The 23,657-nt window shown below is 39.0% G+C and overlaps 1 protein-coding gene across 2 annotated transcripts in view; it reads left to right on the top strand.

The window, feature by feature from the left end:
• The window catches only part of LOC102949407 (interleukin 1 receptor accessory protein), a 125,142-nt gene that overhangs the window by 43,406 nt on the left and 58,079 nt on the right, over positions 1–23,657 (top strand). For both annotated transcript variants that reach the window (XM_007083548.3, XM_042956261.1), the window contains one exon: positions 4,856–4,920. In XM_007083548.3, coding sequence (XP_007083610.1) covers positions 4,857–4,920 — 64 coding nt within the window. In that variant the 5' untranslated portion in view covers position 4,856. The remainder of the gene's footprint in view (positions 1–4,855; positions 4,921–23,657) is intronic.

Here is a 23,657-nt window from a genome sequence, read left to right as displayed (position 1 = left end):
TTGACTGTGTGGATGGTCAACACCCCAACCCTTTCTTGTTCAAGGCTCAGCTGTATATACCTTAATTTCTAAGTGTTCGAATATTATCCTGTCATTTTCTTTTATTGGTTTCTAGTTTAATTCTATAGTTAGAGCATATATGCTCAATTCTTTTAAATTTGTTAAGGTTTAATTTATAGTTCATAATATAGCTGATCTTGGTAAATTTCCTATGTGTACTTGAAAAGAATGTGCTTTATTTACTTTTTGGAGTCTTCATATAATTGTTTTATGCATTCTTCCCAGGTTTATAGCTGCATTCGTTAAGAGAAACAAAGTGGGTTTTGCTTACTTCGTTTTACTCATCATTAGAGTTTTCCATGTCACTTTGTTGGTAATTTTATTTACTGGTAAATATTCTTTTCTGAAGTATTCTGCACAAGGGTCCCTTTATGGTTCAAAAACTGTGAACTAGATAAAAGATGGATGGTGAAAATAACTTTCATTTCTTAATAAATGCCATCACTCCCTTTCTGTAAGATGGGATAATTAATAACTTGTCCCATGTCCTTTAAAGGCTTGTTTGTCATATCTTAGGTGAGCATACATGCAAAATCTGCTCAAATTTTATTAGTAAGTTAGAGAAGTAAGTTAGGTACAGTTACTGAGTTTATCAGTAAGTTATGATCTGGATGGGATCAGGACTTAAGGAAGTGATTTGGCTGCAGGGTTGACCCGGCATGGAGATGACCATCTAGGGTTTGTAGCTTGGTGTTTATGGCCAAGTTTTCAGTGCACAGATCATAGCAAAGGACATCTGTCAACCAGGAATGAAGCAGCTCATGGCAACTCTGTGGTTATGGGAGGCATATCTAGCTTGGAGCAAGACCTTATGGGGGACAGAATTCAGGCTTCTGGAAAAGAGTGCTGACAAGCCCCAGGTGGAAGGTCCATGTTCCAACTAGGTAGATGGGCTTCAAAGAGTGGCTAGGATCTGGGTATGGGCTAAATACGGAATCAGGAAACTGAGTGAGAAATCCAGTCCTGTGGCCTGGTGAAATGTTACAGTGCAGGAAGAAGGCGAAGTGATTCAGGGATAATACCAGCCTTGGGGTAGGAGACCTAGTTTCAGCCTGTCACCTGCTGGCCCTGTGAGAGAATCATTGGTCAGAGCTGACTCAGAGGTAAGGAGATCCTGAAGCTTAGTAAGCCTGGAGAATGCAGGCAATGGAATGATTCATATGCAGGGGTAGATGTTAAAGTGCTGACCACATGTTAACAATCATCATTAATATTATTGCTGATTACATAAAAATAAGTAACTTTTGAAACTTTTTGTCAGGTGGTATTGGCATCTGAGTTGATATACCAGGGAACAGTGGAATTAAATAGGAGCGAAGTTCCAATACCTAAGAGGGGACGTATGAAAATGATTAGACGGTAGGTAAAATGGATAGTGCAGGAAAGGCTGACTGGGAATTTATTTTTGTTGGTTGCAATCATCTGAAGCAAGGGCAGAGTCTGTTAAATGCCATGGCAGTAATCTAAAGCTGGGTTGTAATTCAGACCATGAGAAACTGTGTGTTATTAGGCAGGTTCCTTTGCTTTCTGACAGCTTTTCCATCTCTGAAAATATCCAGCACCCTCTCTCCCCAAGACACAAGAACCAAAAATGTATTACTAGTCACAATAATAAAATTCTGAGGGAGAACGGAAGACGATGTTAAATGAACCAGCCAACCTCCTCCCGCTAACCTTGGTACCGTTAGTCTGTCAAACCAGCCTGCACAATCACATTTTCTTTTCAATCTGCTTTATTCTAATTCATCACAGGACAGGACTGACCCTGGATTTGTGTTTGCACACAGGTTATCTTTAGATTGGCTTTACCTTGATGACCTGACTCCTTGCTGCCTCTGAAATAATCCAGTTACTCAAGGGAATATCAATTAAGGCCCTCAGTCACACTAATTAGAATGTCTTCTAAGTGTTGCCCCAGGAATTCAGCAGCTTATAAACAGGCGAATTGGGACAATCCAGAGGTGTGGGCTTTTTGTTTTGTTTTGTTTTGTTTTGTTTTTTATATATAGCCAAAAGCAATTTGAGAGGGAGAGTGCTTTAGCACAGGGAGTATTGAGGCTGAAGTTACTGTGCCCTGAATCTGCAATGAAATATCTGGTTGTTCTCCACTGACAATGATTAATGCAGAATTATTAAATACTTTTATTAATGACTTGGATGAGGACATAGGCATGCTGATCAAGTTCATAGATGACACAAAGCTAGGAGTTAAACAATTACTGTGATGACAGGCTCAGGAGACAAAATGATTTCAAGACAGAATTTAAAGGAAAAAAAAAAGAGAGGTTAGAGTGGGAGAGAGCCAAAGCATAAGAGACTCTTAAAAAATGAGAACAAACTGAGGGCTGATGGGGGGTGGGAGGGAGGGGAGGGTGGGCGATGGATATTGAAGAGGGCATCTTTTGGGATGAGCACTGGGTGTTGTATGGAAACCAGTTTGACAATAAATTTCATATATTTAATAAATAAATAAATAAATAAATAAATAAATAAATAAAAAGACAGAATTTAGTGGCAATACATCCATACATTCTGGCAAGAATGATCTCCAGAAGGCACAATTTGATGATCAAGTCAGTCTTCTAATCAGAAACCTTCATTGATTCCCTATTTTCTGTTTAAATTAAATCCTGAGTCCTTTGCTTGCTATTCAAGGCCTTGCTGGAATCTGATACTAACACTCCCCGCCTTCCAACAACTCTTTATCGTTCTTTTACTAATACCCTGTGCTTGAGCCAAACTGAATTATTTACAGACTATTTCCTTTTTATGTTCCATGCTTTTCCTATCTGTGAACATTATTCTCCACTGAGTTTCTTTTCCCCATTTTCCTTCTGCTTCAATTCAGTTCTTGCTCAGTTCAAAAGCTACTTCTTGTATTTAGTCTTCTTTGATTGCTTTGGCTGAAGTAATCTCTTTCTTTGGCTAATCTTCCATAACACTTATCTGTTCCTCTCTATGCTTATCAGTGTTTACTTTGTACTGTCATTATTTTTGTGCACATTTTAAGTCTTTGCTAGACCTGCTTAGTGCTCGAACTTGTCTGATAAATCTTTGTATACCTTATAGTGCCTCTGCATGTGTCTTGTTCATAGCTGTGACGTTGTAATGATTTATGTCCTCTACTGGGAAGAAATGCCTTTAGAGGAGGTCCCTGTATTTGTATCACAGAGACTTGTAAACAGAAAGTGCTCAGCACATGTTTTATTGAATAAATTAATGACAGAAGAGTGCCCTAAGTTAACGATATAAGAATTGGAAGGGAATGGTGGTGGTAAGAAAGAAACATTTAATCTCTGGGATAAAAAGGTTGTTTAGGATATAATAAACTCACTTGTGGTTTTTGAACAGTCATGCTAAAGGAGAGAGTACAATATGAACTGGAGATTTGTGGTGATCGGTGATCAAGAGAAGTGACAGGTGTCGGAAACTTGCTTTGTCCTTTAAAGTGAGCAGGTACTCTGGACTGCTCAGGCAGTACCAGTTTATACCTTTGTTTTGGTGCCACACTCTTACAGGTGTCTCATTTAAATTTTCTTTTTTTAATGTTTATTCATTTTTGAGAGACAGAGTCAGAGCGTGAGCTGGGGAGGGGCAGAGAGAGAGAGGGAGACACAGAATCTGAAGCAGGCTCCAAGCTCTGAGCTGTCAGCACAGAGCCTGATGCAGGACTCCAACTCACAAACCATGAGATCATGACCTGAGCCGAAGTTGGATGCTTAACTAACGGAGCCACCCAGGTGCCCCCACACGTGTCTCATTAAAAGTGCTGTTGTGTGGCCACCCTATCAAATACCTCTTACACCTTTTTTTAGATTATTGGGTCCCTATGGTTGTGAACCTTGTGTCATGGGCTATTATTGGCTGGATGTGGCATAAATCCCATCTCTGTCACTTACTAAAAATGAGATCTGGACAAGTTATCAAGACCTCTGTAAGCACCCATAGGTGACTGCTGTGTTCAAAACAGCGACAGCCTTGAATATGGAATTTTTCAGAAATATCCAGGTATCAGTAGTTATATCCCTACCAAGGATTTATCAGGGGGAAGGTATGTCTAAGGTAGTAAGGAAATAAGTTTCACAGGATTGTTAAATCTCTAGGCCTTCTGTATTAGAGATCATGCAACCAAATGTAAGGGCATAGTTCTTGCTAGTTTGCTGGTTCAGCTGGTTATCAATAGAAAGGCTAACCGTCACAGAAACCCGACTTTACCCTCATCATTTGTCTCTTCCAAGGAGAAGAGGAGAGCAGGCACAGCAGGACATGAGGTTTATATATTTCCCCCTGCTATAAAGTCAGAGTGTAGTGGACTATAAACCGAGTTTGAACCCAGGATTTCTAGACTTTCTATTTATCACTAAGAAGGAGAAGTGCCTGGGTCATAAAATATTTCCAGACCACGAGAATGCTAAAGAGATCAAATTTATCTGCCAGAAATGTGACTCCTGATGAAAACATTGAAGAAGAATATTTTTCATAAGTAGGCAGTTATAGTTGAATGATTGAGAGATTGTTCTAGAGCCAAACTGCTGGAGCTTGATCATTATTCTACCACTTTCTAGGCAAAAGAGGTTGGCTATGTTATTTAAACTTGTATCAGTTTCCTTGTCTGTAGTATGGGTGATGAAAGAAAAAAAAAACTATTTTATTGGTTGGTTCCTGCAATTAAATTTGTTAATATTGTAAACATGTTAGAACAGGTCCCCGTCCACAGTCAGCATGGGGATGCAGTAATTATTAAACTCTTGAGAGTGATAAGTACTCTCCCTTAACTTTGTATTTATGTTGACAGGATGGGACTTCTGTGGTGTGTAATGAGTCTCTACTTCTATGGGATCCTGCAAAGTGATGCCTCAGGTAAGTGAATGGTTTTTGGCAATCTATTAAGGTACAGATGATCTCTAGGGTATAATGTGTCAACTCTCTGAAAAATGAGTTAAGACAAAATAATATTTAAATCCATTGTCTTTTGTGGTACCATAGAATCACAGATATGAAAGAAATAGAATTTTGGTGATGGGAGGACCACTGACACCTTTAGTCTTTAAGGGGCAGAGTGTACTTGGGGCAGTGGTCTGGTATGTCTAAATATAGGAATTTTCCATCATATCCAAGCCAACCAGAATCTGGCTTCTTTCCCTTCACCTCAGGTCTTCTGAGACAAGAAATGACAGAGATGGTAGCATGACCCTGTTTTTTAAACTTCAGGAGGTAGTGGAAGAGGCCTTGGGGCTAACAGTCCATTGAGACCTTTTAAGAATGATGGGTTCCTGTCATACTGCTTCTATCTGGGAAAGAAAGAATCTATCATTTTTTTTTCCTTTGGGTGTTGCTTCTTTTTTAAAAATTTTTTTTAATGTGTATTCATTTTTGAGAGACAGAGAATGAGCAGGGGAGGGCCAGAGAGAGAGAGAGGGAGACACAGAATCCAAAGCAGGCTCCAGGCTCCGAGCTGTCAGCACAGAGCCCAACCTGGGGCTCGAATTCATGAGCCATGAGATCATGGCCTAAGCTGAAGTCGGACACTCAGCCAACTGAACCATCCAGGTGCCCCTGGGTGTTTCTTCTTAAGAGAAGCCAGCCAAAGCTTGTTTGAGTTTGAATAATCAAACTCGGTCATCACGGAACTGGATCATGTGAAATCAGATTCACAAGGGATTCGAAAGTTCATCATTTCAGGGCTCCTCTCATCTCCAGAATTACTCCCCAGAACGGTTCCATGGTAACTCTACCTAGTAATCATCTCATTGCAGCCCATATGTCTTTGGACTGGCCAAGTTCTTACAAAGCTTTTTAGTATACATGATTGAGATTTGTTTTTGTCATTTCCACATTTCTCTGGTTCAACGGCTTGATTTAAGTAGAAAAAAGTCAATCCAGTGGTAGTCTAATTTTAATTCAAGGAACCTAGATATCTTCATTTGAAGAAGCTTCTCATGTATAATTCCCCTGAAGACCATGGAGAATACTTTGAATACCATTATTTTAATTCCTCTCCTGTGTGAGAGGTCTTCAGAAATGTTAAAATAGTGATCATATAACCTTGACAGTGTTTTCCTATATTCTTCACATACCATGGATTTGAGCCCTCTTCAACCTGATTATCTTTTCTGGGTATGTTTCAGTTTTTCTATACCACTTAAAGCATTTTATTGGAAACCAAAAATAGCACTAAAGAAAGGGTATAACTAGGACAGAGTACGACTCAAAGCTGAGAGAAGTAAAGATAACTTCCAACCTCATTGGCCCTTTTCACAAGGAAAGCATATTTGCTAACCTGGACTGATATGCAGCTGGGAACCACTAGTACACAGATCTACTGGCTGTTTAGACCAGCATCTTTCCTGCTCGATTGAGTGTCTCATGTGACTGGTCAGTGCTGTGATGTCCTTAATTTTAAACATGTTGAACATAATCCCTGATTATAATCAGTTCTTATTTGATTTAGTTCTATGCTTGAATGTTATCTACTTACAGAAGCCTTCTTTAACCACCTTAACTAGAATAGCCCTGCCAATCACACATTCCTATACCCACCTTTAGTTTCCTTTATGACACTCATCACTTCCTGACATTATACTAATTTTCTCTTATCTCCTTCTCCTCCTTTCTCCTCTTTTTCCTCCCTGCCCTCCTCTCTTTTCTTCTCCTCTCTCTCTCTCTTCCCCCTGCCCCCTTCCCTTTCTCCTTCCTTCCCAATTTCTCTACTTGTAAGCTGTGCAAGGACAAGGACTTGTCCTCTTTGTTTGTTACCCAAATACTTGCAGTAATGATTGGTACATAGACACATAGTAGGCACTCTCTCTGTATATACATTTCATAAATGGATGGAAAAAAGTCCCTTCACATCCCTTTTGCCCAAATTGGCCAATTTTATAATGGAACTTGTTTGGATTCATACCAGTAATTCATCGATATGGTTTTATGTCCTGCCTCCCCTTGAAGGTAAAGGGAGAGTTGACCATGTTACTCTTGTTGAGAGATCAGTGAGATCTCAGAAGTTTGAGGGTACTGGTATCTCCCCAGCCATCCTGGCAGTGTTGCTTTTCTGAATGACCTTTACTGTAATCCATCCAAGGAGGTCCCCCACCCCCCACCCCAAATGCTATTGGAAAGCGAATTTTCTACCCAGGAACTGTGACTCATAACTCTGCTGGGGAAGCTGACTTCTTGAATAAGATAAGTTTTCATACCAGCCCCATTGAGTCACCATGGGAGCAGGAAACATGTTGTAATCCCCTCAGCCCATCTGGCACATACTCATTTGCCTTCCTTATGAAAAGGTATATTGTGTCTGTGTCACTGATGCACTTCCTAGTTGGAGGAAGAGGAACAAAAAGGAAGCGTTGTTGACAAAAATAAAAGGAGCAACTAACTCTGGGCTACTAGGGGATAAAAGAGACCATTGCACGTGTTGGGGGAATCAACCAACTTCTCATACATCAAGGTGTCACTTCGTACAACCATATAGATGCTGGCAGACTTGTTGGCCTTTCATGAGCTTCTTCCTATGCTTCATGTTCCCAGCTTTAATGGAATCACAGATTGATGTGAAGAATAGAGGGGTAATAGCCAGAAAACCCTAAATCAATGTACATGCATATGATATTAGTAGGAGTCTTGTTTGGTTGTTCTGGGCCTTTCTGTGTGGTCTCTTCTTTTAAGGGGAGCCCCACATTTAAAAAACATAATTTTGGAGGTGCCTGCGTGGCTCAGTTGGTTGAGCATCTGGCTTCGGCTCAGGTCATGAAATTACTGTTTGTGAGTTCAAGCCCCACGTTGGGCTCTGTGCTGACAGCTCAGAGTCTAGAGCCTGTTTCAGATTCTGTGTCTCCCTCTCTATGCTTCTCCCCTGCTTGTGCTCTCTCTCCCTCTCTCTCTCTCTCTCAAAAATAAATAAACATTAAAAATTAAAAAAAAATAAAAAACATAATTTTCTTTGTTTTGAGAGAGAGAGAGCCGGCATGATCAGGGGAGGGGCAAAGGAGAAAGAATCCCAAGCAGGCTCCACACTGTCAGCTCAGAGCCATACCTGGGGCTTGATCCCAGGAACCGAGATCATGACCTCAGCCAAAATCTAGAGTCAGACACTTATTTGACTGAGCCACCCAGGCACTCCTGGGAAGCCCCACATTTAAAAAAGAAGCCATATTGACATAAGAGCTTTAGTTCCATGCAGTGTGTTTTAAGTGCAGTGAACTGGACTTCAAGGCACAGAATTCTGACCTCAGAACACAATCTTCCTGGTAGCAATACTAGGATTTCCTTATTCATTCAGGGAAGTGGAAGCAATATTTTCATCTCAGGTGGCCATTAAAGCAAATGCTTAAGAAAAAAGCATTTACTTTTAAGGAATTAGAGCTTGGATAATTATAATGGTGATATTATAATGTGGTAGTTATAGTGGTAATAATAAACCTTCCTTTGCTGAAAAAGCACTTTGCATTTTACATATCCAATATCATTTGACTCTCACTCCCAAAATATAAAGTGGTCAGGCTGTTGTAACCACCTGTTTTGAAAAAGAAAATTAGAATTAAAGAGGTTAAGTGAATTACCCAAAGTCACAAAGCTAATACGTAACATAACTATGACTTCAACTAGATCCTTACACAATTAAAAAAAAAAAAGATTAAAATCCAAAGGGTCACAGGTTTCGCTAACTGTTAAAGAACCACTCAATAGATTTCTGCACTTTTTAGATAAGAAATATCTTCCCTCATGACTCCTCCGCCCCCCACCTTAGTTGTTTTCTTCAGGAGGAAAATCACTGCACTGTAAGCTCAAAATTCAATATTCCCATTTTTGCTTCTTATGGTATTGAACATTTCCGATACTAAACTCAAAGAAGTTTTGTTTTGCAACAATTCTGAAAGCAACTTGTCACACATTTCTCCTTTGGTGTGTTCCATTGACAACATGTTAGGAAGTTGAACTGTTAAAACTGCCTTTAGAGTAGAAAGAAATATTTGCAATTTGTGATTCCACGCTGGGGACAGGGTTGAGAATGGCACCACATGTAATATGGTGACTTTAAAAAATATTGCCATATCAAAATTATTTGTTACAGAGACCATGTGAAAAAGATAGCACTGCATTGTCACTCCAGGTGCATGCACACACACACACACACACACACACACACACACAGATCTTTGAATATTGTTTTTTATTTCAAGGTCAACAGATGACTATGTGCCAGGTGCAGGGCTAGATTTCACACACATTGTCATTAATGTCACAGAAAACAATGGAGACTGGGGTTGGGAACCTGGAGATTCTTACACACATTTTATGGTTTAGGAAAAGAAGAACCAAAGAAGTGACCTAGGTTAACAGTGGTCTGGTGGCATGTCCAGTAGACCTAGGTTCTGAAGACTGCCTCTACTCCCGAAGCAGACCTCTTTCCTTTAAACTACATTGTCTTCTTGGGGCACCTGGGTGGCTCAGTTGGTTAAGCTCTGACTCTTGATTTCGGCTCAGGTCATGATCTCACAGTTCATGAGATTGAGCCCCACATTGGGCTCTCAGAAGCTGCTTGGGATTCTCTGTCTCTGACCTTCCTCCATTCTTCATGTTCTCTGTCTCTCTGTCAAAATAAATGCTTAAAAAATAAATGACATTGCCTTATTTTAGGATTTTGTTCTGCTAATAGAGGTTAAGATCCTGTGATTTAATTGCCATTAATTTTGAGAAATTTGCCAAGGGTGGAAATAATCTTTTGGCTTTTTGAGAGTGACTAATAAATAACTTATTTATTTAAATAAGTAAAAACACTGGCTTACCAAGAATCGAGAGACATTGCTTTAAGTTCTGACTGTCACTTTGTGAGTGTTTAATGACATTAAGGAAGTCATTTAATCAGTCTGTGGTCACTGTGACCTTACCTATAAACCCAACCAACCAACCAAAAATAGCAAAGCTTCAGCCAATTCTGCTTTCTTGTTTGATTTTATATTAAAGAGCACTATGAGAATTTTTACACATTATGGACGAACACAGATACACTCTCCCTTTTATTTAAATAAGCAATTTCTAAATTTTTTCAATGTTTATTTTTTGAGAGACAGAGAGAGAAAATGAAAACGAGAGAATGAGCGGGGGAGGGGCAGAGACAGAGGGAGACAGAATCCAAAGCAGGCTCCAGGCTGTAGGCTCTGAGCTGTAAGCACAGGACCCGACGCAGGGCTCGAACCCATGAACTGCAAGATCATGACCTGAGCCGAAGTTGGATGCTTAACTGACTAAGCCATCGGAAGCCCCTAAACAAGCAATTTCTAAATGGCAAGTATTTCTTTTACCATGATTTTACTTTAGTCTAAAGATCATGTGTTTGACAATTTCATATTATAGAATCCGGGACAATAAGGGTAGGCTCTTATGTAAGTGTCTTAGAGTCAAGTCTGACAGAGAGAAGAGAAAATAAATAACCAAACAGAATGCCATGGGAGAGCAGAGAAAGTTACTAGCCTGGTACGGGGCTCTGAGAGAACACATCCCAGTCAAAGAACAATTGCTCTTTTCTTGGAGATAATGTATCTCTTATTTGGGACCAGAACAGTGCAGTTGGACTATTGGACAATGTGAGGGTATTTAGAAGCCAAGCTAGAAGGGTAGGTTGGGGATAGGAATTCTTACAGGTGAAGAGACTATTTGTGTTTAATACATTTTAGATATAGTTGGCTGGTTCTTGTGTGTGTGTGTGTGTGTGTGTGTGTGTGTGTGTGTGTGTGTGTGTTTGTGTGTGTGTATCTTACTTTTGTAAGGGCTTATAATATTTCTGATGCTATGTAATGGTTCTTTTAGCTTTGGTAAGCTTTTTTTTTTTTTTTTTTTTTTTTTTTTAGTTTGTTGCCAATCCCAGTAGCTCCCTAGTATCTGAATATGCTTTCTGAAAAACTCCATACTTGGATGTACTTGTGACATTCAGTCCTGTCTGTTGCTCATGGCTGGTCATCCTGAACATACTTCATTTCTATGCAATTTAGTCGAAACAATTTGAGAATGTCTGAAGAATACAGTTTCGTTTTATTCTTAGACCTAAAGGTCATTGGAATTATAACATTTCACCCTGGTGTCCTTTAAATGCTTCTCCTTGGGAGCAGATATATTCCCTCTTTTTTTTCTTTTGTTGTATTTTGAAACACCCTGATGCTTATTTTTAAGTTGCTTATGCTTCCCAAAGGTAGGTATTCTGTAGCTTGATTGAAAAGAGATTTGAGTACCATAATTTATTGGCCTGATGCTAACTTTGCAAATATAAACTCTCCTGAACAGCTTCTTGTATCACAGTGGTAATTCTATGTTTAGAGAAATGACCTGATTCTTCCTTCACATGGCTGCATTAGTTAAGAGAAGCCCAGATTTTTGCAGGGAATACATTTTGTATATGGGGTTATAGGTGACAATGTCTGCTTTATGAGAATTAATTCAAGGTTTAAACACCTTCATTTTTGCAAGGTGTTTGCAAACCTTTGTTTCTGCCTTATGATGAGCTTTATAAAACCAGACCACTGTCTTGATGATCAGTGACTAAATCCTATGCACTAAATATATATATATATATGTGTGTGTGTGTGTGTGTGTGTGTGTGTGTGTATGTATATGTATGTGTGTACATAGGTATATATATGTGTATATATACACACACACATATATATGTATATATATAATAAAAATAATTAAAAATATATATACACTATGTATATATGTACTATATACATATATACACTAAAATAAAATAATATATATATGTACTCTCAAGATAAAAACACAATGATACTTGTATTTTGAAATCCACTAAGGGCCAGTATCTCTCATTATTTATTTTTGAGGCACAGAGAGAAATGGATCCATTTTACAAATACTCTGGGAACCTCAGTAAATAATTTCAAGTACCTTTTATCCAAACCTATAAAAGCTGAAATACAAAAATGCCCTCTTTTTGTCTTTCTCTGTTTTAGAGGCAATAGGCACAATGATAATACAAGATGGCAGAGAAAATGAGAGAAAACAGATAAAACAGTCACACCCATAATAAACTAGACTTGGCGGAGTTCTATTGTTTTCATGAATTTTATTTCTCTTTCTGCCGTCAGAATCAAACTTTTGGTATAACTGTACATTACTGAGAAATGAATATCACTTTCCCATGGTGTTTGTAGAGTCTGAACTAACAGTTTAAGGCTATTTGTTCATCAGCCCTTTCGAAATACTTTCATATTTTTTGAAGTGCTTCCTGAGGTAGGCAGGAGTGTGCACTTTGATATGTGCATGAAGGTACTGATGTTTGCATTCCACCTTAACTTCTGTAATAGGATGTTATGGTCCCTTTAAAGGGACCACACCAACAAGAGGGAACAAGTGAAGAGTATCGCCAACTATGCTTCCTAGTGGAACTTGTAGGGCTTACACTGTAAATGTAGATTCCTGAAAGGAAAGAAACAGAAAGAGAGTGCATCCATCAGCCACCAATGGCTTTTCTATGTAAATATAATTTTTTGTTAATATTACATGGTGGGTTTCGATTTCTAATTACTTAAACTTACCTACAAGTACAACCATAGTTGAAATATAGGACTGTACTGTTGTTAAAGCAAACGCAGATATACAAATTGTTGTTCCCAAGTGCATCCCTACCATCGTGAACCATTATTTACTATATAACTTTGTTTTCCCTTTTTTCTTTGGGGAGAAACCTTTAATCATTCACCATGGGCTTGTTTGCTGTTTAAACACATTATACCTAATAGCTTAAATTGATGAGCCTGGGTTAACTCTGTTATTCTCTAGATCCTTTGGGAGTTCAGACTGCCCCCAAAAGTTTCCTGATGAACTAATTTTTGCTTTTCAGAGAGAAAGCATTAATATTATCCTCATATTTTCTAATTTGCCTTGGACTTTTTGATCTATCTGGTCCCCTAGGGAGAATTGAATTTCTCTTATGCAAGACTTTTTGACATCCATGGCTTGATTTTAAATGCTTCTTCAGCACTTTTTACTCAAGGTACAGAACTATGACGAGAAGGAACAGGGAGGTGGAGAGAAAAGGAAGGGAAAGGGAGACAGGGAGAGAGAGAAGAGATAAGAGATACAGATAGAGACAGAAAGACTGAGAGAAAGAGGAGAGAGGGAGAGGAAGGGAGGTAGGGAAAGAGGAAGGAGGAGGAGGAAAGGAGAGAGAGATACAAAGAGAGATAGAGACACAGAGACAGTCTTCCCACAGAGGAGCTCACTGGATTTGATACCAACCCAAGAATATATCCCCCCCCCCGCCTCCCCAAGTAAATAGATGGTATTGGATGGTATTCTTTTTTTTTTTTTTTAAGGTTTTTTCATTTTTCAGAGTCAGAGAGAGACAGAGCACAAATGGGGGAGGGGCAGAGAGAGAGGGAGACACTGAATCTGAAGCAGGCTCCAGGAGGCTCCAAACTGTCAGCACGGAGCCCGGCGTGGGGCCTGAACTCACGGACTGCAAGATCATGACGTGAGCTGAAGTCAGACGCTTAACTGACTGAGCCCCCCAGGCGCTCCTGGATGGTATTCTTTTCGAACATTTTTAAACATTTCTTTTTTATCTAGGTCTTTTTTATTTTATTATTATTATTTTTTTACATTCTGACTCTTTTTCTCATCCCTAATGTATTAAAATGATGAGAGCATGGAGGACCTGGATGGCTCAGTCCATAAAGTGTACAACGTGATCTCGTGGTGAGTTTGAGCCCTGTGTTGGGCTCTGTGCTTACAGTGTAGAGCCTGCTTGGGATTCTCTTTCTCCCTCTCTCTCTGTCCCTCCCTGACGTGTGCTCACTCTCTTCCTCTCTCTCAAAATAAGTAAATAAACTTAAAAAAATGATGAGAGCAAATAAAAGCCATGCATATTGTAGAGGTTTCCTTAAATACGGTCACCTCCAACCATGAGAGCCATCAACATGTCCAGGGATACTGCTTTGCCGTTCGCAACTCTGACGAAACTGTACAGCAGATATGGTGGAAGCAAAGAGCTAATCGTGGCCTTCACAATAATGAAGAGGAGACAGTGACAGACTCTGTATCCCCCTTTACACTCTGCCTTCCTAAGGTCTAAGGCAGAAACAATCTGCTGTTGTTTGCAATTGACATGAGCTATAACATGTCTTTCCTATTAGCAGTGTATTTGCTTGAGGCTCAGTAGAAACCCAGCTTGTATTCAGGTCTAGGAGGAAGGCGTAGCTTTGGAGAATAATTGAAATCATGGAAATTGTGAATAGAGCAATTAGTAAGTGAATGTGTTCGAGGAGTCACTCCCACTGCATGCAGTGTTCTTAGTGACATACCAAGGGAGACTTCAGGAAGAAAGTGAAGGCAGGGTCTTTGTTCCTGTTTGCTTTATTAGAGCCAACTCTTAGATATCTCACCTTTATTACTCTAAATATCCTGTTATTACAAGGGTCCATTCTCTCATCTACAGTGCAGTGGTAATTGATGATGGCAATAATAGCCATGAAACATTACACACTATTGGATTTTTCTTAATCACTAAAGGAAGATCATGTTAAGCTAAGCATAGCTTTAAATCTATTTTATTCTAATTTTTTTGTGAATTGGTAATAACTATGTAGTGGAGTGTGTATGTGTGTGTGTGTGTGTGTGTGTGTGTGTGTGTGTGTGTAATAGAAGAAAAAGGAGGTGGGGGAACTAACATTAATTGAACAATTGAACCAGGGATTATGATTATATATAATATTACATAAATTTTTGAATAGCCCCATAAGATAGGGATAGGCATTTTTATTTTGTTGCCAGTGAGGAACCCTAGATTCAGAAAAGTGAATTAAAAAGTTAAATTAGCTTAGTAACTTACTAGAGCTATTGAGTGGTACAACTTGTATACCTGTTTGATATTAAAATGCACGCATGCTAGTTTTGCTATACCACGTTGCCAAGGAATTCTTTACAGTTAAAACTCTGCCTTCTAAACATGCCAACCAAAGCTGTCTTTCAGTAATTGATATAGTGGAGCACATATATTTGCAAAAAGAAACACTCAACCAATTAAACAAAACACAGGATGTGATTTTTCACATTGCAGATACTATTTTAAATTGATTTGCTCCAGGATTCCTGAAACATATACAGTGCACTTTGACTTCATATATTCAGATGAGACACATTTTTCCAAGGCTATAAGAAGTTTTCTAAAGGAAAGAGCAGTTCTGAACAAGGCTACAGATGGATGAAGGTATGGTGGTTCAGTGCCGATGCAATGGGTTTGAGTGAAGTGGGAAACCATTAACTTTGGTATACTGCAAGATGGCTTTGCCGTTGTTCAGTTAGCTTCCCATGGGGCAAACTCAGAGATGGTAACTGTAGCTCCCTATCTTTTCCTTCTTACCCAACTACAGCAGGCTCTGTCCTTCCTCCAGGGTGCTTGGGGACTTAGTAAATGATATTTACATATGGCTCAGAAAGTTTTTTGGTACCCAACAGTGTAAAGCTCTAGAAAATTCTTTTCAGTCTAAAAATATCAGCTTTTTTTTTTTTCCCTGCTAGACTTTGGCAGTGATTGGGTGTGAATTTTGAAATTTGATGATGGTTTCACTCCAAGTTCCATTTTATTCCTGATGGAGCTGGAATGTTTTATCTTTTTCAGAAACTGTCACCTTTGTGTATGTGTATATGTTTGTATGTAGGTGTATGTGGCAACAAAATAGCCAGAGTAACACTCACCTGGGTCCAGCAAGTGCACAAAAGATTGGCTGGCAGCATTATCACCAATCCATACATAGATATGTTATTTCACTCCCCGCAAACTCTCCAGAAGTGAGCACCTGAAAAGTTTTTCAGGTTTAATGCACAAATCCCCTTCAGTCTCAGGGAAATCAGTGTTTTCCATAGATTAGTTATCTGTTTTAAAGTATGCAATACTTTAATCACAGAAGGATGGTAAGTATTCCCCTTTTATTTTGAGAATGTACCTTTGTGATTTAAAAGGAACACGTCAGAGGTCTGTATAACCTCTACATTTAGGAAAACTGGTTCTCCATGATGAGATGTGAAACCTAGCTCAGTTGATGTTTCCTGGGCATCTGTTATGTGCAAAACTTTGTTACCACAGGGAATGTAAAGATGAGTAAGACACTTTGTAATCATTCATTCATAGTGTATGGATGTATGCTAGACGCTGGGCTTTCCTGTAATTTATTTGTAAATAAGACAGAAATGATCTGTGCTCCCATGAAGCTTATAGTCTTCGGAAGAGCATGGGACAGAAGAAAGTAAGTAAATAAACACATTTTAAAAGACAGTTCTGTGAAAATTACCTACAGGTCGTTACATTGATGAAAAGAAATCAGACGGTGCTCCATTTGTCAGGTGGCTAGGGAGCATCTACTCAAATGGATGACGTTCTCTTGAGAACTGAAGGATAAGAAAGAACCACCTATACAAAGCAAAGGGAAGGCAACGGGATGGCCTGTGTGGAGACCCTCAGCTGTGAGGATCATGCTGCCAGTGTTGCTCTAGTTGCAAGAACTAGGGGGAGAGCGAGGTGGGCAGGATCCAGCGCATATTAAGGGTGTTGTCACATTTCCCTTCACTGCAACAGAAAGTCATTGACAGGGTTTTCTACTCAAATGGATGATGTTCTCTTGAGAACTGAAGGATAAGAAAGAACCACCTATACAAAGCAAAGGGAAGGCAACGGGATGGCCTGTGTGGAGACCCTCAGCTGTGAGGATCATGCTGCCAGTGTTGCTCTAGTTGCAAGAACTAGGGGGAGAGCGAGGTGGGCAGGATCCAGCGCATATTAAGGGTGTTGTCACATTTCCCTTCACTGCAACAGAAAGTCATTGACAGGGTTTGAGCTGGTTCCTGACATTATCTAGTTTTTACATGGTCATGTTAGCTGCTATGCGGGAAATAGATTGGAGAAGATTTCAGCTTCTCCCGTATGGTGGACAAGGTCTCCTAAACAACCCTTCTGCTGTGAGGCAACCAGAAATGCTGCATTTAAAAATAAATGTCTTTTAAAATGAATTGCTGAGTTGGTAAGAAATCCTCAGAGGACAAGATTGAAGTGAAACCGGGAATCCAGAAAAGAAACGAAGCCAGCTCTACAGCTGGCAGCTGCCCAAGGTAGCATCCAGAGTTAGTGAGAAAAGATATATTTAGGTGCTAGAACGTTTGGATACTTTCTTTAATATAAAGTTACATTCTTACCTTTTGCCTCCCCCCCTCCCGCCCCCGCCAAAAAAATCTCAGTTGAATGAAATATTTAAAGGTAACAAATAAATTAAATCCTAAAAAGTACTAGAAGAAAATATATGCAAACTTTTTCATAATGTTGTGGTAGAGGATACCTTTCCAGCTATATCATCAAAGGTAGGGGCCGTTCAAGGTTTGCTATATTTGACTACATAAACATTGGCATTATAAGTTAAAGGGCGAATGAAAAACTGGAAAATATAGAATATGGCAAAGGGTTGATGTCATTAAGAAACTCTTGTATGAACACTCAAAAATATTTAACTTGCATTTCAGGCAGTTCAAAAAAGATAAAACTAAATTGATCATAGTTGAAAGGATCAAGTTCATAAGTAAGAAGATAGATGCAAATTGAACCAACCATTCTTGACCCATTACTTTGGCAATGATTGAAGAGAACAAATCCCACCCAGCAATGGCCAGGATATGGTGGTCTAACAACCAGATGCCAGATGTGGTGTTAATATACCCTGTGGGCCAGAGTGTTCTTGGAACAGGCTTTGTGGAGGGCACTGGAGCTATTTGTTTCAAAGATACTACAGTGCCTCCCTTTGACCTAGTAATGAGCCTCTACGCATATAGCCTAAGGAAATAATCAGAGAAGTGTATCAAGATGTAGTCACAACTTTGTTTTTCATACAACTGTTAAAATAGGTAATATTGGAAACTTTGCAAAAATATCCAGTGGTAAAAGATGCTTAAATAATGTGTTATATCAGTAACATGGGGATACAATTGAAACATTAAAAGTATAATTTTGCATTTGTTGATACGGAGCTTAGTTTATAATAGATATTTCTGGGGGTGCCTGGGTGGCTCACTGGGTTAAGCATCTGACTCTTGGTTTTGGCTCAGGTCATTATCTTGTGGTTCCTGAGTTCGAGCCCTATGTCAGTCTCTGTGCTGACAGCTCAGAGCCTGGAGCCTGTTTCAGATTCTGTGTCTCCCTCTCTCTCTGTCCTTCCCTTGCACGCTCTCTCTCTCTCTCTCTCAAAAATAAATAAACATTATTTTTTTTTAAATAATAGATACTTCTGTTTAAAAACAGATACCATGCAGGGGCTCCTGGGTGGCTCAGTCGGTTTAGCAACAGACTCCGGCTCAGGTCATGATCTCACTGTTTGTGAGTTCGAGCCCCATGTCGACCTCTGTGCTGACAGCTCAGAGCCTGGAACCTGCTTTGGATTCTGTGTCTCCCTCTCTCTTCCCCTCCCCCGTTTGCTCTCTCTCTCTCTCTCTCTCTCTCTCTCTCTCTCTCTCTCTCTGTCAAAAATAAATGCATCTTAAAAAACAACAACAACAACAACAACAACCAGGTACCTTACAGCCGGACTAGTCTGCAAACTTATAAACTGTGGCATTTGTTTTTTGGTGCCAGCTCTCACCAGCTGGCTTATGAGAGCTACTTGTTCAGTTTTCAGGAATTTTATGAGCCCTTAGGTAAACTGTTGGTTTAGAGTTTCGCTCCATGGAAACTGATAAACAGACTGTACAGAGCAGGCCCCTCCTACTCCCCAGCTCGTTTGCCACACACTGGTGTGTGCAGGTGTGTGTATGTATGTGTGTGTGTACATATAGAAAACCCTTGGTAGAACATACTGAAATCTTAACAGTGATTATCTTTAGAAAGTGGAATTATGTTTGAATTCATTTACCCTCTTTTCAAATAATTTTATGTATCATCTGAATATATTCCAACCCAATAATTAGAAAGAAAGTATCTTAATTCTTGGAAGAAAGAATGAAGGCCTAAGCCATTGGAGTCCTCAGGATGGTAAGCAAGGAGCAATTGCAAGGTACCTTTGGTTAATGAGCTCTGTTTCTATCTGTAGACTGGGTTGTTAATAACTTCCCTAGCACAGGGATGATTTCAGTATTCATAAAATGACCTTGGTACACTACCGAGTTTGGAGATTGGTAAGGCAAAAGAGATACTACTGTTAAATTTCCTGCATTCTAGCTATGACTGATATTTGTGTTAGATGTGTAATTTCAAGAAAGTAAATATTTAGCCACCCAAATTGTTGGAAGTTGAAATCAATTGAGTTCCCAGTTCTCTGCTTCACAACGTTTGCTTATGCTAAATAGCCCCCCAAATATCTGTGTACCCTAATTCTTATTTCATTCATCAGCTCACTTAAACATTTCTGTTGATTACAGGCAGTTTTCTGTTTTTGTTTTTTAAGATATCAGTACCACAGAGTGTACTCAGCCAGCTGTCAATATTTCAACATCTGTGGGCATGATGATACATGTGTTCGACAAATGAGTGTGCTTTCCTTCATCTGTCAGCATTCCTTCCTTTCTCCATGCAATAAACATAGGTAATTTTAGGCTTACAATGTGTGCCAGATACAGTTCACATTATCATTATAGCAACTAATTTTTAGAGTGGTAGATGCAATTATATAGTGTTTTATAGTTTTAAAATGCCTGCATTATTGATCATCAGAAGTGTATCATATTTTCACTTCACAGATAAGAAGCAGAGACTTGGAGAGGTTGGGTGACTTAACCATAGCCATACGGATAGTAGGTAAAAGAACCAGGACTCAAGCCCTTGTCTTCTAGTCCCAAGCCCATTATTATTTTACCTTGCAGACCTAGGGGACCCCAACCCTTTCACTACTAAGGACATCATTTATTTTATATTTTTTTCTAAAGACTCCACATGTTGAAAGCAGTAGAAACTAATCATGTTAGCCTTGCCATCATGACATCCTAAGCCTAAGTTAAGAACATATTCATCACCCAAAAAATAAACTCTGTATGCTCTAGCTGCCAATCCCCATTCCTTCTCCTCATTTCTCTCAGCTTTAGGCAAACACTAGTCTCCTTCCTGTCTCTATAGATTTGCCTACTCTGGGCATTTCATAGAAATGGAATTATATGTGGATTTTTATAACTGGCTTGGCATAATGTTTTCACTTAAGTTTTCAAGATACATCCATGTGGCAGCACGTATTGGCACTTCATTACTTTTTACTGATGAAGAACACTCCATTATTTGTCCATTCATCATTCATGGACATTTAGATTGTTTCCATTTTTGTGTCACATCAATAATACTGTGAACATATGTGTACAGATTTTTGTATGGATTGTTCTCATTTCTCTGGAGTGTATACCTAAGAGGGGAATTGCTGAGTCATACGGTAATTCTATGTTTAACATTTTTGAAAAACTGCCAAACTGTCTTCCATCATAATTGCCTTTTTGAAGTATTGAATAGAAGGTGAATCTCAGGTTGGGTTCGATACCGCTGCCACTTTGAGAATGGTCCTTAAGATAAAACACATTACATCAAAAAAGATCATGGTGAAATCAGAGGTCTTCCCTAGACTCAGCCATTACTCTCTGTCCGGGAGAGGAGCATCTGAGTATTTTCTTTTTTGTTAGTGTAATGAATTTAAATCCCAGTGCTATGGGAGCTCAGAAAATGGCCTGGGTCAGAAAATGCCCTGAATTATTCACAATATATAATGCAGAGAAAAAAAAAAAATTCTGTACTCATGTCAAATCTTGGCTTCATGTGACTCTCTGTCCTTATTTATAAAATGAAGATGATAATATCACAAAGTTGTTATGGAGATCCAGTGAGATAACATATTTCAAAGTTTTTCTGTAATCAGCAAAAGCAAGTAAGTAAGCAGAGAGATTCAGCTGAATGAGCTCGAAAAATGACAATACTCACTGGGCATATGGGTAAGCACCAATTTGTTCTCTGTATTATGAGATTAGGATTGAGATTTTTGCATTTGAAGGTGGGTGTTTGCCCACAAGAATACACATTTCCAAACGCAATTAAATCCTTGCCCAGAGGGTTATCTTTTCTCCAGATGGTTATTTACTTATCAATCTTCTAAGAATTCAAAGGCAAGTAGTAGCATATTCTTCAAAACCAGTTGCTTGAAAATTTGTCTATGCTCCCATGATTCTTTGCCACTTATTTTGACTTTGATGACTCTAAGTCAGTCGATATTTGTATTGTTTTTGAATTGTATTTTTTTAATATGAAATTTATTGTCAAATTGGCTTCCATACAACACCCAGTGCTCATCCCAACAGGTGCCCTCCATCACCCCCTTTCCCCTCCTTCCCACCCCCCATCAACCCTCAGTTTATTCTCAGTTTTTAAGAGTCTCTTATGGTTTGCCTCCTTCCTTCCCTCTCTGTAACTTTTTTCCCCCTTCCCCTCCCCCATGGTCTTTTGTTAAGTTTCTCAAGATCCACATAAGACTGAAAACATATGGTATCTGTATTTCTCTGTATGACTTATTTCACTTAGCATAACACTCTCTAGTTCCATCCACGTTGCTAAAAAAGGCCATATTTCATTCTTTCTCATTGCCAAGTAGTATTCCATTGTATATATAAACCACGACTTTTTTATCCATTCATCAGTTGATGGACATTTGGCTGTTTCCATAATTTGGCTGTTGTTGAAAGTGCTGCTATAAACATTGGGGTACAAGTGCCCCTATGCATCAGCACTCCTGTATCCCTTGAATTGTATTTTTTAATATAATTGCAAAAGAAAATTTATTCATTCATTGAGCAAGTATTTATAATATTTTGACATTTTGATGAGCCATTATATTTAAATGTCTTGGGGGTCTCTACAATTGATCATGGCCCATGGATGGCACCATTACTGTGCTTTCTTTAAAAATGAAGAATAATGTATGCTGATTTCTCCTCAGAATAAAGCAGAAGTTGAATTTGGACTTTAAAAAGTATAAATAAGAATAACACAAGCAACATAAAATTGCTTGATATTGTGGTTCAGCTCTGTTGATACTTTTCTGGATGACCTTGTGTTTGAATCTATGTTTCTAAATCTGTGTTTCCTCATCTGTAAAATTGTCTAGTTCCTTCTGAGTCTAGCCCTCAAGGATTCCATAACTGATACTGCAAGTTTGAGGTTCGAGAGTCTCTGGACCAAGTTAACTGTTTTGTAGTGTGTGTTTTGTTGTTGTTGTTGTTTGTTTGTTTGTTTGTTTGTTTTTGTTTTTTTCTGCACTTCTTATCAGTCCATCTTAGCTGTTCTTTCATGTGACTCTGTCTACTCTTTAGCTATCATCCTAGCCTAAACCATACCATCTCACTCTTGACTTTTCTGCAGTAGCTTCACAACTGGCCATTCCTCTTCCACTCTTGCTCCCTATAGCCCATTCTTCACATGGCAACCAGTGTTACCTACTTAAAATGTTAAATTAAATAATCTTCCTCTGATGAAAATCTCGAAAGTATTTCCCGTTATTCTGAGGATAAAATTTCAATTCCTTACGGTGGCCTACATGGCCTTATATATTTGGATCTATACTCATTGATTCAACCTCCTTGTGTTCTATCTTCCTGACCCTGGCAATGAAGCTTCCTGAGATACTCTCAGACATTCACACAGAGTGTTTCCTTTCTACTCTAAGTCTACCACACACTCTCCCCTCAACTTTGTTCCTCTTGTCTTTATTCTACAGTGCTCGGTGCAAAAGTCGGTTCTTCAGAGAACATCCCCTTTTTCCTCCAAGCACTTGGGCTCAGACATATATCTCCCTGTTATATATTCTTTCACATCACTCTGTACTTCTTTTTCTTTGTACCTGCTATGATCCCATCTAAGTTCTTAATTATGTAAATATTTACTTAATTACTGAGTTAATTCTTTATTTAATATCTGTCATCTTCCCTGAAATTAAAGTTTCATGGGGACAGACACAGGTTTATTCACCTCTCTATCTTTAGTAGCTGGCATAAGGCTTTGCACTTACTAAGCGTTCAATAAAAACTCAGTGAATGAAGGAATGGATGTGATAATTGGCTGAAATGCCAGTCCTTACATCATCTATGAGATGATTTGTATGGGAAAGCATAACGTGTGTATCAGGAAGTTCTGAGGAAGTGTAGACTTTTATCCCTATTCAGTTATTGATCTTTGCTTTTATAGTAAGCTTCCTCATCGCACCCAATTTGAAACAAATATCTGCCAAACTCTGTGTGCTCAACATTATGTTGGCTAGTCAGGATCCAAGCCCTGTCTTTGAGCTCACAATCTAGCCGGAGATCAGCCACAAACGTAAATAACAGTTATGCAAGGAGGAAAGTAGTCAGTGTCACAAGAGAGAGCCAGCCATATCTAGAGCAGTAGTGACCAAGTTGGGTCTTGGAGGATTTGACTTCTCAGATATGGTTGGGAACAGGCAGTGCAGAATGAGTCTATAGCCAAATGTCTCTCCCTGCCAGTTGTTGCAAATAAAGCCAAATCTCTAATGAAGAGCCTGGAATTATTTAGATCCATTTTTATTCCACACACAACTTTTGGCCTTTTGGAATTTATGTATTTTTATTTA

Source organism: Panthera tigris, chromosome C2, assembly GCF_018350195.1.
Source record: "Panthera tigris isolate Pti1 chromosome C2, P.tigris_Pti1_mat1.1, whole genome shotgun sequence".
Classification (NCBI taxonomy): Eukaryota; Metazoa; Chordata; class Mammalia; order Carnivora; family Felidae; genus Panthera; species Panthera tigris.
Note: the sequence above shows the minus strand (reverse complement) of the source record. Positions and strands in the feature narration are given on the sequence as shown.